Source organism: Ips typographus, linkage group LG5 (assembly GCF_016097725.1).
Source record: "Ips typographus isolate SLU linkage group LG5, UJ_Ityp_2.0, whole genome shotgun sequence".
NCBI lineage: Eukaryota > Metazoa > Arthropoda > Insecta > Coleoptera > Curculionidae > Ips > Ips typographus.
Window position 1 is genome coordinate 6,099,961 of NC_138426.1, and position 18,806 is coordinate 6,118,766.

General features: G+C 36.3%; 1 protein-coding gene and 1 long non-coding RNA gene across 3 annotated transcripts in view; both read left to right on the forward strand.

Annotated features, from left to right (window-relative positions):
• Positions 1 to 8,938, forward strand: part of LOC145728887 (uncharacterized) — a 30,693-nt gene extending 21,755 nt beyond the window's left edge. Inside the window, exons 2-3 of one of the 2 annotated variants that reach the window (XM_081979407.1) lie at positions 7,103 to 7,585; positions 7,650 to 7,780. In XM_081979407.1, coding sequence (XP_081835533.1) covers positions 7,306 to 7,585; positions 7,650 to 7,696 — 327 coding nt within the window. In that variant the 5' untranslated portion in view covers positions 7,103 to 7,305 and the 3' untranslated portion in view covers positions 7,697 to 7,780. Of the gene's footprint in view, positions 1 to 7,102 lie in introns of both variants that reach the window. The other variant, XM_081979405.1, reaches the window with a different exon arrangement.
• A 2,873-nt stretch (positions 8,939 to 11,811) lies between these two features.
• On the forward strand, positions 11,812 to 12,948 carry LOC145728888 (uncharacterized). Its single transcript, XR_014178185.1, has 3 exons — positions 11,812 to 12,355; positions 12,416 to 12,540; positions 12,591 to 12,948. It is a non-coding gene; the product is annotated as an uncharacterized LOC145728888 (long non-coding RNA).
• The last annotated feature ends 5,858 nt before the right edge of the window (positions 12,949 to 18,806 follow it).

The following is an 18,806-nucleotide window of genomic DNA, read 5'->3' on the forward strand; positions in this document are numbered from 1 at the left end:
TCCAATTTGAGGCCGCTGCAAATGCAAATCGATGGAGTAACGAGGAAATGGCTGTAGCACTGGTGGTGGCATTACGAGGACCTGCATTGGAGCTGTTACAGACTCTGCCTATCGCCCAACAAAGCAACTATGAAGCATTAGTAGCTGCATTAGAACGACGTTATGGGGATCAGCATAGAAAAGGAGTGTATCAAACACAACTAAAGGCAAGACAGCAGAAAATTGGTGAAAATCTACAGGAGTTTGAAGCCGAAATTCGTCGCCTTGTGCATGTGGCTTACCCAGCCGTCCCGGATGAAATCCAAGAAGAATTTGTGGCACAGTATTTTGTAGAAGGGATTCGAGATCCGGAGGTAAAGAAAATGCTGAAGATGTTCAAAGGGACCAACAGCAGCGAATGACTGGTTCGAGCGCTGGAAGTTGAAGCTGCGTGCAACGACTTAAAGCCAAAAATCAGGGCCGTGACTATTCAAGAGGAGAGAGAACCGCCAGCCGATCATGTTGCTACCTCAATAAATGAAATTAAATCAATGGTCGGCCAATTAGTGCAACAAATGACAGAATCAGCAAATGGTCAGTCCACACAGTTAGAACGGTCACGCCCGATCACTAGAGTGGAGACATTACGGGGCGAATGTTGACTAGCGAAGACAAAGCCCCCAGAATTATCTCCATCAGAAGCCTGGGTAGATCAATGGGAAGCCTGAACGTAGATGGAAAGGTGGATGCGATGAACGTTACTTTTACTTTGGACACCGGTGCGGCAGTATCTTTGATCCGGTCAAACCTTGTGGATAAAAGTCAAATTAAGCCTTTACGAAGAAGTATTCTCCTGCGCACTGTGACTGGAGAATCGGCTAAAGTTTTAGGAGAAATAACAGTCAAGATTTGCCTTGGAAGGATTACGTTTTACCACACCGTGTTAGTAGCAGATATTGAAGATGAATTTATTCTGGGAATGGATCTGATTCGTCAACATGGATTTTCTTTTGATCCCGAGCAAAATATCCTAAGGTTTGGAAGTTCATCCTGTCAACCAATCACCGCTATGAGTCACCCATTAATATTTTGGCATCTCAGACAGTAAAAATAAGCGGCAATTCCGAGCAAATAATCATTGGACAATTGGAGCAGAATTCTGGGAGCTGTGTTGGACTTGTACGAAACCCGGACCGACCAGGAAGATGCCTCATTGGGAAATCACTAAAATGGAGGAAGTGAAGTCCCAATAAGAGTTGCAAACATTTTTCCAGACGACGTCAAAATCAACAAAGGCAAAATTATTGCGGTATTTGAGCCTGTAGTCAAAGTAACCAATTGCTATGGGTTACCAGAACAGGAGGAGCAGTTGGGGGAAAACAAGCTCTTAAATGAACTTGAAAAGACCTGGAAACATCTGTCAACACCACAACTGAAGAAGGCTCGGAAACTGATTTTGGACCATGCTAGCATATTTGGAACACCGAACAATATGGGAAAAACTACCATTGTAACACCGAATTAATACCGGCAATGCACAACCGATTCGACAACCACCTAGGAGACTACCAATAGCCAAACAACAGGAAGTGCAGGAATTAGTGGACAGGATGTTTGACGACGGAGTTGTAGAAGAATCCTGCAGCCCTTGGTCATCACCTGTTGTTCGGGTCACTAAGAAAGATGGATCAAGCAGATTTTGTGTAGGTTACCGAAAACTGAATGACGTGACCAAAAAGGACAGCTATCCACTTCCCCGTATCGACGACACACTGACGACTTTGGCAGGATCTTGTTGGTTTTCTACTTTAGATTTGAAGAGTGGGTACTGGCAAGTTGGCATTGAGGAGCAAGATAAGGAGAAGACTGCTTTTTCTGCTGGAAATGGGCTGTACCAATTCAATGTGATGCCCTTCGGACTTTGTAATGCTCCTGCTACGTTTGAAAGACTAATGGAAATTGTGCTTCGTGGCCTTAACTGGAAGACTTTCTTGGTTTATCTGGACGATATCATGGTGATGGGAAAAATTTTTGAAGAACATCTGAACAACTTGCAAGAAGTATTTGCTAGAATAGGTGGTGGCCATCTTCGATTGAACGGCAAAAAGTGTTGGTTCTTCTAAAAGCAAGTCGAATTTCTTGGGCATGTGGTGTCGGTCGACGGAATTCAGACGGACGACAACAAGATCCAAGCAATTAGAGAATGGCCAGTACCAAAGGATAAACACGAACTCAGAAGCTTTGTAGGACTTGCCACCTACTACAGACGGTTTGTGGAAGGATTTGCCAACATCGCAGCTACGCTACATCAACTTACTGAGGACAAAACACCCTACTGTTGGAATACCCAATGTGATCAGGCGTTCAGAAGGTTAAAGGCATCACTTTGCTCCAGTCCCATCCTCAGTTATCCACAACCTAAAGGAAAGTTCATTTTAGACACAGATGCCAGTAATTCTGGTATTGGAGCTGTATTGTCTCAAATCCAAAACGGAGAAGAACATGTTATAGAATACTTCAGTAGGAAACTTACCAAAGCAGAACGGAACTACTGTGTAACGAGAAAAGAGCTACTGGCAATAGTAAAATCAGTCGATCACTTTTACAAGTACTTGTACGGACAGGAATTTTTGATAAGGACTGACCATGCGGCACTCAAGTGGCTCCTCGGAATTAAACAACCGGAAGGGCAAGTAGCAAGATGGCTTGAAAAACTCCAGCAGTATAATTTCAACATCAAGCATCGACCCGGAAAGCTGCATAATAACGCAGATGCTCTATCAAGAAGACCTTGCGCCGAAGAATCCAAACATTGCCAGAAAGCGGAACAACGTGAAGCAGTTGTGTCCATCAGAATGGTTCAGCTGAAGACCGATGATGAATGGAATCCCGATGAGATTAGGAAGGATCAACTAGAAGACAGCGACATAGGCCCATTGTTGTTGAGAAAGGAACAAAGCAAGCCAAGACCAACATGGCAGGAAATCTCTAGCAAAGGCCTGACGTTCAAAGCACTTTGGGCTCAGTGGGACTGACTCGCTTGTGGTTGAAGGCGGCTTGCTAAAAAGAGCTTGGGAGAGTGCCGATGGAAAAGAGATAAGGAAGCAGCTGGTAGTTCCCAGAGGAAGGGTCGACAACGTACTGGAGGAAATGCACAATGGAAAGACTGGTGCTCATTTGGGAGTAAATAAGACCGGCAACGCTTTTACTGGGTGAACTACTGCCAAGACGTGAAATCATGGTGTCGACAATGTTCCATTTGTGCAGCTAGCCACGGACCGCAGACGAGATCCCGGGGACCTATGAAACAGTACAACGTAGGATTGCCATTCGAACGTTTGGCCATAGACGTCGCTGGGCCTTTTCCTGAGACCAACCGAGGCAACTAGTACATTCTTGTTGCTATGGATTACTTTAGCAAATGGCCTGAGGTGTTTGCGATTCCAAATCAAGAAGCCAGCACAGTCGCTGATATTCTCGTCGAAAATGTCTTCAGTAGATTTGGTGTGCCGTTGGAGTTACACTCTGATCAGGGACGAAAATTTGAGTCCAAGCTCTTTCAGAGGCTCTGTGACCTGCTAGGCATTAGGAAGACCCGAACAACGCCGCTTCATCCTCAGTCGGATGGAATGGTCGAAAGATTTAATAAGACCATAGAGAAACATCTCTCAAAGGTTGTTGAACAGCATCAGAAAGATTGGGACCAGCATATTCCGCTCTTCTTGATGGCTTATAGAGCAGCAGTCCACAACTCAACGGGACAGTCACCATCTAAAGTTCTGTTTGGTCGAGAACTTCGACTTCCATGTGATGTGGTGTTCGGATCTCCAACAGGCCAAAGCACGGTCATTGAGAACTACGTTGACGAGTTGCAAGACAGATTACTAAACATCCATGATCTGGTCAGGGAAAGTTTGAATCTAGCTAGCGATAAGATGAAAGCTCGTTATGATCTGAGGGCCAATTCGGGAGGGTTCCAGAAGGATGATAAAGTTTGGTTGTTTAACCCTCAGAGGAAGAAAGGCAAATCACCGAAATTAACACCTGTTTGGGAGGGACCTTACAATGTGGTAAAAAGGTTAAACGACGTCGTGTACAGAGTCCAACGCAGCCCCAAAGGCAAGATGAAAATTGTCCATCTGGACAGACTCAAGAAATACCAGGGATTAGATGAAGCGGATCGGGACGAACAGCTTTAAGAGGGGGGCAGTGTTACGGTTTATGCCTACTATGCTCGATACTTCTGAACGAGCGCTCGCTTCGGGATGAAACCGATGCGCCGCAATATCTGGCCGGGCGCGTGTTAAAGTAGGCCAGGGTTAGGAACACGCACGCGCCACACCTGGAAGAATCTTTGATATTCGAGGCAAATCGCGAAGCGTTTCGCGGTCATTCTAGAACGTGGTTTGCGAATATAAAAGAAGCGGTGTCGACCGCGGGAGTAGTGAACTTGGGAACGCGGTAAAGTTTAAATAGTGGAATAGTTGTGGAATTGTAGTAGTGTTTTTAATAGCTGAGTTAATTATTGTACGGAGTGTTTTGAAGTGTAAATAAATTTATTAATTGTTGAGTTAAACTGACTGTGTGAACCCACGGGAAAATCGTAACAATATGTAATTACCTTTTATTTTCAATGTAGATTCTGAAAATCAAATAAAATACTAGGTACTCCATTTGAAAAAATATAACTTTGATACTTTTTCTGCATTTGGGACAACCGGTACATCTTGAAAATATTTTTAAAAGATACCTCCAATAGGTCTATCTATCCCAGAGTCAAAACTTTGTTTTAAGTGAATACTTTAGTCACAATTTTCCGTGCCGAATAACGTTAATAACCCTGTATATGTCCAAAATTTCAGATTTTTATCTGATCAAACTGTGGGGTGTGTTTTACAGGCGATTTTGTCCCTGATTGTCCTTTCAAACTCTTGTTGCTGACAGTTCAAACTTTGACACCGCTTCTCTCCCTGACTACCAAATTTTTTAATGTTTTTTTCCTGTTATTGGATAGGAAATTTAGTTGGGATTCCAAAAATGTGCGTAAAACAATCATTTTCTCACTGCAAGTGGGTTTTACAGGCGATTTTGTCCCCGACTGTCTTTTCAAACTAATGTTTCTGGCAGTTAAAATTTTGACACAGCTTCTCTCCCTGACTACCAAATTTTTTAATGTTTTTTTCCTGTTATTGGATAGGAAATTTAGTTGGGATTCCAAAAATGTGCTTAAAACAGTCATTTTCTCACTCCAAGTGGGTTTTACAGGCGATTTTCTCCCTGACTGTTCTTTCAAACTGTCTTTCTGGGAGTTCAAATTTTGACACCGCATTTCTCCTTGACTCTATCGCATTTTGCAATGTTTTTGTATGTTTTTGGATAGGAAATTTAATGATGATTCCAAAAATCTGCTTAAAACAGTAATTTTCTCACTCCAAGTGGGTTTTACAGACAATTTTGTCCCTGACTGACCTTTAAATCGTGTTCATATTTTAGATAACCATTTCACTGATTTGAAAATTTGTTGCGCTAACCCAGTTTTCAACACTTAAACTAACTCAACAAAGTTAACTCACAAAATTTACTAAACGAATGAAAAGTTATTATAATAATTAAATTAGTGTGCTCGCTTTTATAATATTTTGTTAATTTAGCTGGTTGTTTCCATCGGTTATTTCAATAGCTTTATGCACTCATATTGTGTAAAGTACATGGCATGTACAGGGTGATTGATTGCATTTTGACCACCCCCTTAACTTCCTTGATTTTGATTTTAGCCTAAACCGTTAAATACAAAACTAGTAGATATTTAGGTCTACTTTATTCTTAGCTAAACAGTTATTATACAGGGTGTCCCAAATTTGAGTAACGAACCAAACTTATGTTTTTTTAAATGCAATGACCAACTTTTTATTCGATATTTTAATTCTACGTCAAATTCTAGGCCTAATTGATGTAAAATGTCTGTATCGATATTCAACTATTTCCGCAGCAGCGTCCTTGATTGATTGAATTTTAACCATCCCCTTAACTTCTGTATTTTTGCTTGTAGTTAAAACATTAGTTGTAGCAACTTAGTTATAGATATTTCGGTTTACTTTTACTCTTAGATAAACAGTTATTATACAGGGTGTCCCAAATTTTAGTAACTAAATTAACCCTTAATCACATAGTCGAGGAAACATTGTTAAAGTAACAGATGCTGCTGCGGAACCAGTTGAATATGGATACAGACATTTTACATCAATTAGGCCTAAAATTTGACGTAGAATGCAAATATCGGATAAAAAGTTGGTCATTGTTTTAAAAAAACATGTTTGGTTTGTTACTCAAATTTGGGACACCCTCTATAATAACTGTTTATCTAAAAATAAAGTAGACCTAAATATCTACTAGTTTTGTTTTTAACGTTTTTTGCTAAAATCAAAATTAAGAGAGTTAAGGGGGTGGTCAAAATTCAATCAATCACCCTGTACATACATGCATGCCAAATTTTATTTGAGTAACTTTTTTCGTTCTGGATAATTGCTCCATGAAGGGTGCAGAAGCCATATTCCTCTAGTTAGATTGAGGGGATTCAGGAAGGAAAGAAGAAACTTTTTTCATTTAGGAGTAAGTAAAAATAAAAAAATGGTTTTAATGGCCCACCTTTATAGTGCGCTAACCCTTCTAGGGGGAGCGAGCGGAGTTTGCATGAGCTTTAAGTGCGGGAAAACTACTTTACGCGCGGTTTAGAAACAATATTTTTTTACGAATGAAATAACTAACTATACGTTTTGTTTTTAATTTTAAATTTGCATTGACAATTCTTCCGCATAGTTTAAGGGAAAACGCTATTTTCCATTCTTGACAACGCACAAATGTGTAAAAGTGTGCGCAAAGTAGCTTCTTTGAGGTCATTTGTAGAAAAAATACTATATGACGTCAAGGTACATGCAGGAGCGGAATTTTAAATGTTTATTAACAGGCTACTTTTAATTTTAGAGTAAAAATACTTGGGATTCACCTTTTCTAGAACCTGCTTTATCATATTTTTGGATAAAAAAATAAAAAATACCTATTTTTCCGCATTTTTTACATACTGTCTCAAAAATTGTTTTCTATTCTTCATTTCACTTATTTTCAGGAACAGTTTGCGACCTACAATTTCTCCGTGATTGATTATGAGGCAAAAATAGAACATTACAAAAGTTTGACGTGAGTAATTTCCTTTGACAATTATAACGAGGAAAAATTCCATCAAAACCAACAAACCTACAAGTATCCCTGTGAATGGTGGCCGACAACTTGACACTTAACTAGCAATTGCAATCCACGTCATTGAACACAATGGACGATGAACCAAAACCCAAAAACCAGTGCGCAGAGGAGCACCAAAAAAGTTCTGACAGAGAAATCCTCGTGTCTCCTCAATTACCAGACGCCAATTGTGAGACGGATAGTCGTCAGACTGGAAGAAAATATTATTGCAAGTACTGTAATGAACATTTTCGTTCGCAATCTGACATCAGCGATCATTTGAAAACTGCTGTGGAAGGTGAACAATACGGTTGCCATCAATGTGGAAAAGTTTTCTCTTTTAAAGTTTTTCTTATACATCACATCACAGGTGAGCATAATTCTCGTCAAAATTTAAAATGCAAAATATGTCATACACTTTTTTTAATAAAAAGTGACGTCAATACGCATGGCAGAACTCACACCGTTAAGGGCCTATTGAAAAGGAGCTATTGTAACAAATGTTTCACGCAATTTGTTATAATTCAGACTGGTCGTAAAAATCCATTTAAATGCAAAGTTTGTGGCACAAGTTTTACAAAAACATCTGCTTTAATTGAATGTATCAGATGTCACACCGGAGAAAAACCATTTAAATGCAAATTTTGTCGCAAAAGTTTTGCAAGAAGATCTGCTTTAACGGAATGTATCAGGAGTCACACTGGAGAAAAACCATATAAATGTCACGTTTGTGACAAAAGTTTCTCGTTGAGACCTTCGCTACTTGAACATATCGCGAGTCACCCCGGAGAAAAACCATACAAATGCAACGTTTGCAAAGAAGGTTTCTCGGCAAAATCTGATTTACCAGAACATAAAAGAAGTCACATCAGTACAAAACCACATAAATGCAACTTTTGTGACAAGATTTTGGCGGGAAGAGTTGCATTATCTGAACATAAAAAGAGTCACATCGGTGAAAAACCATATAAATGCAAAGTGTGTCATAAAAGTTTCTCGCAAAAAAATGTTTTAATTAGACATATGAGGACTCACACCGGAGAAAAACCATATAAATGCAACGTTTGTGTCAAAAGTTTCTCGCAAACATCTAGTTTAAATAAACATATGAGGATTCACACCGGAGAAAAACCATATAAGTGCGACGTTTGTGACAAAAGTTTCTCAAGCAAATATGTTTTAAATGAACATATTATGACGACTCACACCGGAATAAGACCATATAAGTGCGAAACTTGCGACAAAAGTTTCTCGTACAAAAAAGTGTTAAATGAACATATCAGGACTCACACTGGAGAAAAGCCATATAAGTGCGAAACTTGTGACAAAAGTTTCTCGCAAAGATGTAATTTAAATAAACATATCAGAATTCACACCGGAGAAAAACCATACAAGTGCGACGTTTGTGACAAAAGTTTCACGCAAAAAACTAATTTAAATAAACATATCAGAATTCACACCAGAGAAAACCCATAAAATTGCAATGTTTGTGTGTGCAAAAGTTTCTCGAAAAGTTTTGTTTTAATTGAACATATCAGGCAGGACTCACCTCACCATAAAAACTATATAAGTGCATCGTTTGCGACAAAAGGTTCCCGGTATAATAACATTTTCTAAACATATCAGGAATCACTCCGGAGAAAAACCAAAGTGTTACGTTTGTGACAAAAGTTTCTCGAATTAAATGAGAAGTCAGACGGAGTAACTTTTAAAAAAGACTTTATTTGTTGAAATAGGACGTTTACTAAACTAAAAACTAAAATTTATGGTGAACAATTAAGCCGAACAGCCTGAAGCTTTGACACGGTCTTAATGATTACGGTTGCAGCGTTACAATCGCCTTTATAAAACTTAATACTAGCGTCAGCAGAAATATTGGGTGCATCAGCATACATACTAGGTGCATACCATATATGGTTTAGGGATATATCTCCTCCACCCTAAGTTAATTCAACGTCCTCGTTGATAATATTTTGAAGCGTTTTTAAGGGAATAACTTTAAAATGTTTTTTCCATGGGTAAAATATTACACAAAAAGCACAAATTAAAACTATAATACAAATACTAGTAATAATAACTAAAGTTAAGTGCGAGTTATTCTGCAAAAGTAATTCTTCAAATTTAATAGGTTCTAAAAGATCGTCCTGAACCTGACCTGGATTATCTGAGTGTTTAATTTTAAGATTTAGAGAAAAGTTGGTAATTTGTAAACTTGTTACATCTGGTAAAAGTGTGGTTACATTATTAATAGCTAGTGAATACTTTTGCTTATCAATAATTACATCACATTTACTTTGTAAAAGTGTACAGCCATCTATTAACACTTTTTCAAATCTAAAACAATCTTCATAAATTATTTCTGATGTTTTTGTACAGAACAATAAAGCATGTACATGTGTTAATGTGTGAACTTTAGAATTATTGTGAACTAAAGCATATTGACAATTTTTGGATAAAATACAGCTATCAATAAGTGGGTTCGAACATATCCACTTGTCACTTATTTCGTTACAAACTTTATACCAAAGTTCATTACAATAGAACTTGCTAGGTGTAATCACAATTTGCGACTCGTTGTTGGGTACGGGGTAAACAAATTTTAAATCACAAGCACTCACTTCAAACACTGGTATTTTGATTGCAAGAATGACCATATCGTCCATTATTAATAGACCAGTTTTACAGATTAGGGTTAATTCTGTGATATGTTGTATAATTCATAGAGTTTTTTTAGGATAATGAATTTTTAGATATTTCCAAATTTCATTTATTTCGCTTGGAGACAAAATTTCCAAATCTAGTGTTTCTAAGTGTGCAAAAGATATCATCCTTAATAATTTTTCCAATAGTTGATTTAGATCATTTATTTGGATGTATTGATCTTGTAAACACAAGTTTAATGTTAATTCATTCGATAACCCGTTTCGTTCCACGTCGTTCGTCGTTTTGAAAAACCCATTTTAATGGTGTTTGAATTTTTATTGATGATATCTAAAGTATCCTTGAATTTATTCATTATATTACCTGCAAAGGAACTAAGTTTGTTGATCTTATGCATCGAATTTAGTTGATTTCGCTTTAGTATATCAAAGTTCTGAGTACCTAATTGTATCCAGGTCTTTATCGTCTAGGTTGCCCGTGATAAATTTAATACCACTTCCAAGAAAGTTTATTAGTCCTCGCTTCCTGCGATTTTTGCTTTGCATTAACTTTAGTTTCTCATAATTGCTATATGTATGGTTAATAAGCTTGTATGTATGAAAATATAAAGTGGTTACTGCTTTGTTATTTTGTTCATCTACTAAAGGTTTTAAGACTACAATGTTAGTTAAGAACTGAGATAAAGTAAACTTAATACTAGATATGTTAAATGGTATATACGTAGTATGATAATGGTTAGTAATAAGATACATTTTCCATGTAGTACCCTGTATTAGGTAGTCGGTGTACTTGAAGGGCCTGCGTCTGAAGGATCAGGATCGGGAGGCTGAAAAGAAGTAGGATTTTTGTAGTCTTTTGATTTTTCTTAAATGAACGTTTACAGGTCTTGTTTTAGAAATACCTGTAATTTTATTTCTGTTAGTCTCCGTAACTCTCGTGCGAATGTACTGAGGGTTCATTTTGTTACGAAGCGGGTTTTTTCTGTACACAGTATCATCCGTTTGAATGTTAGGTGTTTGTTCAGTTTAGGGTTTTGTTTTGTTTTTGGGTGTTTTGGGATTGTTTTGTATGTGCTGTCTTATAAACATGCTCGTAAAAGGGTAAAAGTTCTTTCTTTCTTTTGTCGTTATACTGCTCATAAATAGTTAAATCATTATTTAAACTAGGTTCAGTGAAATACGGACCGTACACGATTGAAAAAGGTGAATGTCCAGTTGTTGAATGAATGTTTTGATTGTAAATTAAGATTGCCGATGTCATGAGATTTTGAGGTGTTTCATCTGGATTTTGCATTTTTAGTATTCTTAATTTCTCAAGTATTGTTGAATGCAATCTTTCTATTGGACTGTTTGATGATGAATTTCCTGGTGTAGTGTAATGAATTTCTATATTAAATAATTGACAAAATTCTTTGAAGGTGTTATTCTGAAATTCTTTACCTTGATCCGAAACTATTTTTTGAGGAGTGTTATGATGAGCAAAGTAATGTCTAAGTTTATTCAAAATTGTTACAGCGTTTTTGTCTGTAATGTAATATGCTTGGGCGTTATTTGAAAAGGAATCAATGATGGTTAGGAATTGACAGTTCGAAAATTGGAAAATGTCTATGTGAAGAGTTTTAAAAGGTTTATCTGATAGTAGTGGACCTTCGAATGCAATTCTATACGGGTGTCTTTCGTATTTATTTTGTAAACATATTTCACATTTATTTATCCTGTAGTAGTAGTCCATGTTCTCAGAGTGGAGGTAAATGAATACAAAAGGGGGTGAGGAACACTCAGCCTTCTCCACAACAAACTTTATTAAACCTCAATTAAAGAGGGTGACGCTTACTAGTTTCGAGTACATAAATACTCATCTTCAGGAGCCAAAAGATATACAATCTACAAAATGATCTTAATAACTAGAGAAACATACCTTAAGATGTAAAATTTGTGCCGGCTGTCTTTATTCTTGTTTCTCTCTTGTATCAACCCACACACGCAACAACACTCCTTACACTTTAAATACATCTGGTTTTATTAGATAATTAACATTAACTTCTTTCTTTATTTGTTTATTTATTTGATTTTGTCTCCTCCCACATCTGACATGATCGACGGTTGACAACTGGCGTCGTCGCTTGTCGGTTGTTCACTTTACATTGTCGCCGTTGTCACCTCCATTGCGACGTTGTCTTGATGGAACGTTCGTGTAGCGCCACCTACGCGTCTTAATTTAATTGATCGAAGCTTGACGGAATGTACCCCCGCTTTGAAATAACGACGTCATTGCGGCCATTTTGTCTATTCTAGAACTTTATCGCTAACTTTGTTCTCGGCAGTCCTGCAGTTAGAAATTCCTGATAATGTCGACCGTAAAATTTAAAAGTCACCCCAACAATAAAAATTTATGTTTTGGTAATGTGTAACTAACTTTTAAACATTTGTATTAGTATGTAGTGAATTTTGGCAATTTTTCCTTTTTTCTCCATCACAAGGTAACTATAATTTAAAATACACAATCACATGTAGGTCTAACATTGTTAACTTAATTACAGTTTTATTTAACCCTTTATCGGACACATCGAGCGATGTTTCTATGCTTTTGTCTTTAATTTACCTTGGGTCTCGCTGTCTCACCCTTTTTTAAAAAAGACAGCCGGCACAAATTTTACATCTTAAGGTATGTTTCTCTAGTCATTAAGATCATTTTGTAGATTGTATATCTTTTAGCTCCTGAAGATGAGTATTTATGTACTCGAAACTAGTAAGCGTCACCCTCTTTAATTGAGGTTTAATAAAGTTTGTTGTGGAGAAGGCTGAGTGTTCCTCACCCCCTTTTGTATACATTTATTTATGTAATTGGTTATTGATTCTCTTAATTTTGGCCAGTAATATTTTTGTTTAAGGTGGTTATAGGTCTCAGTTATACCATTATGATTGTGTTGATGGTATTGGGAAATTATTTCTATCTGCTGTTCTGTATTCGTTACATCGGTTAAGTATATGTTTGATAACACAAGTTTAGCGGTGGTATTTAAATTTGCAGCGATTAATCTTTGAAATTCAATCCGTAACTCTGTATTTGGAATATGAATATAAAAGTCACGTCTGGTTTAATTATTTCTTTTAGGATTTTCAAAATATGTTCCTGTCTGTCTTCTTGAGAAATGCGAACAAAGTGATGATTTTTATTGAAAGGTCTTGTGAATTTGTGTTCGAAATTTTTGCCGTAATCGATAATTAATCGATTAGAAGCGTGATTTACTGGTAATTCGGAAATAGGAAGGTATTTTCCTTCGGGGTCATTATTTGAGTGAACAGTGGTATCAGTCAAAGTTTCATTTCCTTTCCTTTGTTTATCAGTGGTAGACTGTGGTGTTGTGTTTGGATCATTTTCATTAAGGTATCCTTGATTTAACACATAGTCAGCTAAGTCAAAGTCTGCAAGATTTGCAACTGTCTCGTCGGTGTTAGGTACAATCGACTGCAACTCGTTATCAACGCAAGATCGAGTTTCTTTCGTATTAATGTCTATCCGAGACAATGCGTCGGCAATGACATTTTCTTTTCCTTTTTTGTACTTCATTTCAAAATTGAATTCTTCTAGTTTTAATTTCCAACGTATTAATCTTGAGTTTGGTTCTTTAATCTTTGAAAGCCAAACAAGAGGATTGTGGTCAGTTTCAATTACAAATTTAACACCATAGAGATAGCAACGAAAATGTTTAGTTGACTCTACGATTGAAAGAAGTTCTTTTTCTATAGTAGAGTAATTTTTCTCAGCAGAATTGAGAGTTCCAGAGTAAAAAGCTATAGGATGGTCGTTTTGAGATAAAACACTACCTATTGCTACATTGGATGCATCAGTTGTCAATTTGAAAGGTTTGTTAAAATCTGGATATTGAAGAACAGGTGAATTACTAATAAGTTCCTTACATTTCTGAAAAGCTTCTTTAAATTCTTGATTTCTGATATTATTTTCACGTCCTTTACGAAGGCATTTTGTCATTGCAAAAGTAATTTTAGAAAAGTTTTTAATAAACCTGCGATAATAACCAACTAGTCCTAAGAAAGCCTTTATCTCTTTTTGAGTTTTAGGAATTGGATATCGGTGCATTGCTTCGATTTTTAAAGGGTTTGGTTTAATACCTTCGGACGTTATAAGATGTCCAAGAAAAGCAACTTCTTTACGCAGAAATTCGGATTTTTTTAATTGAATTTTGAGATTTACTTCTTTAAACTTTTTGAATATAATTCTGATGTGATCAATATGTTCTGATAGAGATTTCGAAAATATTACTACATCATCCATATACACAAAACAAAATCGGTAGAGATAATCACGTAAAATTTCATCTATCATCCTTTGAAAGGTCGCTGGCGCGTTTTTTAAGCCAAATGGCATGCGCAGATACTCATAATGGCCATTATTTACTGAAAAAGCTGTTTTTTCAATAGATGAAGGATCCATTTAAATTTGATGAAAACCTTGAGCTAAGTCAAGTGTAGTAAAATAAGTACATTTACCAAGATTATTTAAAATTTCTTCTATTCTGGGTAATGGGTATTTTTCTTCAACAGTAACGTCGTTTAGTCTTCGATAATCGATAACCATGCGAAATTTCCGTTTTCCAGATGCGTCTTGTTTTTTAGGAACTATCCAAACAGGGGCAGAATATGGTGATATTGAGGGTCGAATAATTTTGTTGTCAAGCAGTTTTTGAATCTGAGATTGAATTTCTTGATTCAAGCTTGGGAGGTGTCTAAAGGATTTTACATAGACTGGTCTATCGTCTGTAGTTCGTATGAAGTGTTTTGTTTGACTTGTAAATGTCAAATCACAATCTTCATTGTACATTATATTTTTAAATTCATGACATAGTGGTAAAATTTTTGATTTTTCTAGATGGGTTAAATGATCAAGTCGTAATTGGTGTTCAGGGTTAAATTTTATATTACTTGTCGGTGGGTCAAGTAAATCGAATTGGTCTTGAGGGATTACTTTTATTCTTTGATGGAAATTAACTTGTACATTTGGTGTTGGATTAGGAACTTTACATAAACCATTATTTACTTCGACTAGTGAGTCTGGTATAATATGTTCATTTATGTTAAAAGATGGTAAAATTGCTGTACCTTTTTCATAGTTTACTGGTATGACTAAAAAGTTGTTGTTTAAATTTTTCTATTGGTCTAGTTAGAGGTTTGTTGTATGCAAGAGAAAAGGGGATTTTTATGCCATTAAGGGTTAGAGTTTTAGTTTTATAGCATAAATTAGCATTTAAGTCCTTCAAATCTCGCGTGCCTATAAGAGCATCAAAATCATTATGCCAATTTAAAACACGAAGCTTAAATGTGTAGTTAATACCTAATTCTTCTAGCAAATTTAATTTTAAATTCCTATTTTCTTGATGGATTTGTTTACAAGAAATTATTTCGAAAGGTTCAATGTACATATTATTTGAAAATAATTCTGCAAATTTTGGTGAAATTATAGAATCGGATGCTCCGGAATCTATAAGAATCGTCATTTGTTTTCGGGGTAGTTGGAAGTAAGGCAACTGAATCATTTGAGCGATATTATTTAAGTCAAGGGTATTTCCGAAGCTACTTTCTGAAAATTTTCATTATTTATTAGGAAAAACGTCGTTTTGCTGTTGAAGGTAATTTTCATCAGATTGATTATACATAAAGGAGTCATCATATAGGGGAGTATGTGAGTTAACTTCAACGTTGGTAAGTTCTTGAGATGTAAAGTTACGTGGTCCTGTAGGAATAAACGTATTATGTCTCATTAGGGGTTGTCTTTGTTGACGTAAGAAACGAGAAGGACCGGCAGTTGAAATAGACATAGGTGTAGGTGTATCTTGTCTCGGTCTATTTTGTTGAGGTATTTGTCTTGACTTGCCAAAAACTTGTGAGTTTGTGGGATAATGTCTCGAAACAAATCTAGGCTGAACATTTATAGGTTGACTTGGAAAAGGTTGAGGTCAAATTTGGTTAGTATTATGTTGATTAGTATGAGGGTCAATAAAATTATTATTAAAACCTCTGTTATTGTGATTTAATGATTGGTGTGGTTTTTCCATATGATTTCGCATAGGAGAATGGTTGTTAGTAAAATTTACTTGAGATTCAATCATATTATAGTTAATGACATGTTGAAGAGCAGTCTCGGCAGTGTCTAATGTGTTAGGTCTTTGTATCATTAACATGGTTTTTAAAGTTTGTGGTGAATTTGCAGTTAGTAATAAAACAGATGTATTTTCTACTTGAGAAAGTAAAGTTTTCTTTAAAGTGACATCGGTAACTTTGCATTGAATTTTAGCAATAATTCGTTGCACAAAGGTTTTTAATCGGTCAACAAATTCTAACATTGATTCATTTCTATCAATTTTAATGTATTGCATTTGTTGCATTAAAACAAGATAAGTCACTGGATCGCCAAACTTTTGTCTAAGTGCTGCTCTAATAGCAAGCCAATCATTTAAATCTGGTCTAGAAAGATAGAAATTTCTAGCATCATCAACTAACTTTGATTTAATTGCGGCTGTTACGAGCTGTTTTTGGGCTTCACTATTGCCGTAATATAATGCATAAAATTCGTCGATAGCTAGAATAAAGCTTTCAAGGTGTTCTTGTTTGCCAGAGAAAGTGGGCAAAAGAGAGGTATGGAATCTAATATTTTCCATTTTAAAGTTAATATTATTACTACTTTGTACCTCCTTACTTGTATGACTAGAGTTCTCTAAAATTAAGTTGTCAAATAAATCTACTAATTCCTTTTGTTGGGATTTGAATCGTATCTTGTTTTCTCTTCGCTATCTGAGCTTTCGTTCTCTTACTAAACCTAAACGAGCCCTATTTCTATACAAAATTTCTTTTAGTCGTTTTGACGCTTGAGACATGAAAAACAATGGTCATTCAGCAAAAACTTACAGTAGAGTCAAAGAAGAATCCATAAAGCCTGTACTGCAGCGGTTCACAACAATAGGAGTCCTATAAATGCGTGGCTGATGTCCTGGGGTTTTTTTGTTTGTCTTGGATCGTGAATCTTCGTCTTTTCGGGGTGACTTCTTGGTACTCTTCTTACTTGGAATAATACGACGTCGCGACGAATACCGTTTGGTGTAGCACGTTACACGTACAAACAAAATGTCCCGAAAAATTGGATACAGATAGTGCGCTAAGATTTAAAAACCACTTTCGCACAACGGAATCCGATAAAGGGCGAAACTGCACTATCCTATCGGCTGCGCCAATTAAATGAGAAGTCAGACGGAGTAACCTTTAAAAAAGACTTTATTTGTTGAAATAGGACGTTTACTAAACTAAAAACTTAAAATTATGGTGAACAATTAAGCCGAACAGCCTGAAGCTTTGACACGGTCTTAATGATTACGGTTGCAGCGTTACAATCGCCTTTATAAAACTTAATACTAGCGTCAGCAGAAATATTGGGTGCATCAGCATACATACTAGGTGCATATATGGTTTAGGGATATATCTCTCGAAAAGATCTGCTTTAACTAAACATATCAGAACTTACACTGTTCAACTGCCATTTAAATGCAGCAATAGTGACAATGTTTTGAACCAAGCTTTGTTAAAAAGTATTAGGGAAAAACAGGGTGGAAGCGGGGAAAAAGTAACGTGATTGTCTGGTCTGTCTTGTTATGCATAGTGGATTTACAATTGTGCAGTTGTTTGGGTTATTTTCCCACTTGGTTTGTAGTTGTACGAGTCTGTCAGTTATTTTAGTCATGTTCGTACGTTCGTAGAGAAGTTGGTTGGATGGGTTGTGTAGTGGGTTTGCAGGATGTCCTATTTTTGTTATTAGTCTTAGAGCTATCTGTTCAGTAATTTGTGTATATTTTTTCTGCGGTTATGTTTGGTGAGTCGTTTTTTATTTGATGGTTCAGTAATAAAAGCTGGTTTTAAATTGCGTTGGGCGTTAGTCTCCATCTGTAGAACCATATCATGGTGTCGTCAGTAAGTGATTGTAGTTTTGAAACTACTTTTTGTTGTAGATTTGTCGTGAACAATAAGTGCAGTGTTGTCCGCGTATTGTAATATGTATGCTGTTTCGTCAATATGATTTTTGTCTTGCTTGTTATGGTTGTATATGTCATGGCAGTACAGATTATAAAGTAAAGGTGAGAGAGGTGAACCTTGCGGTAGTCCCTGCTCAGGGCTGAAAGAAAAGGAGAGTGTGTTGTTTATGCGATCGTGCAGTTGTCTGTCTTCCAGTAAGTTTCTGATAGTGTAAAGTAAGTATTTTGATGTGTTAAGTCTATGTAGTTTGTGGAGTAGTCCCTTATGCCAAACACTGTCGGAAGCTTTGTTTACTCCTAAGTATTTTACGTCATTTGTGGGTTCAGTTCTGTGACTGTCCGCTGTAATAGTTGGAGAGAAGATATTGGGTTTAATACTAAAAATTATTTAAGTGGAAATACTGTGACGAAGCACCTGCGCAAAAAGACAGGGCTTTGCTCAAATGCAAACTTATGTGTGAGTATGGAAAGCTCAAAAACGGTAACAGATACAGAGTTTGTATAAACATGGCAAAATTGAGCTATTCGAATTTCATAATATGCAGTCTTAAAATTTGAAACACGTCTATCACTATTGGAACTCGTTCTGGAGAGATCCGTAAAAACCGAAGTTTTGAAAATCAGCATTTATTTGATCAAATAACGAAAAATTAACAACCATTACCATTGCCAATTTGTTTAAATAAATCTCCGTTATCAGTGAAAAAGTTGACTTTGCAAATATAAAAATGTAATATGACGCTCATAAAAAATATGAAACGGGATGATGGTAACCAAAAACCGAAACGTCCAATCTCAAATATGATATTGCCACGTTGTAGAAGAGGAAAAGTGGCAATGGTAAAGTAATATTCAAATTTTGTTATCTCATTAACAAATAAGTCAAAAAATA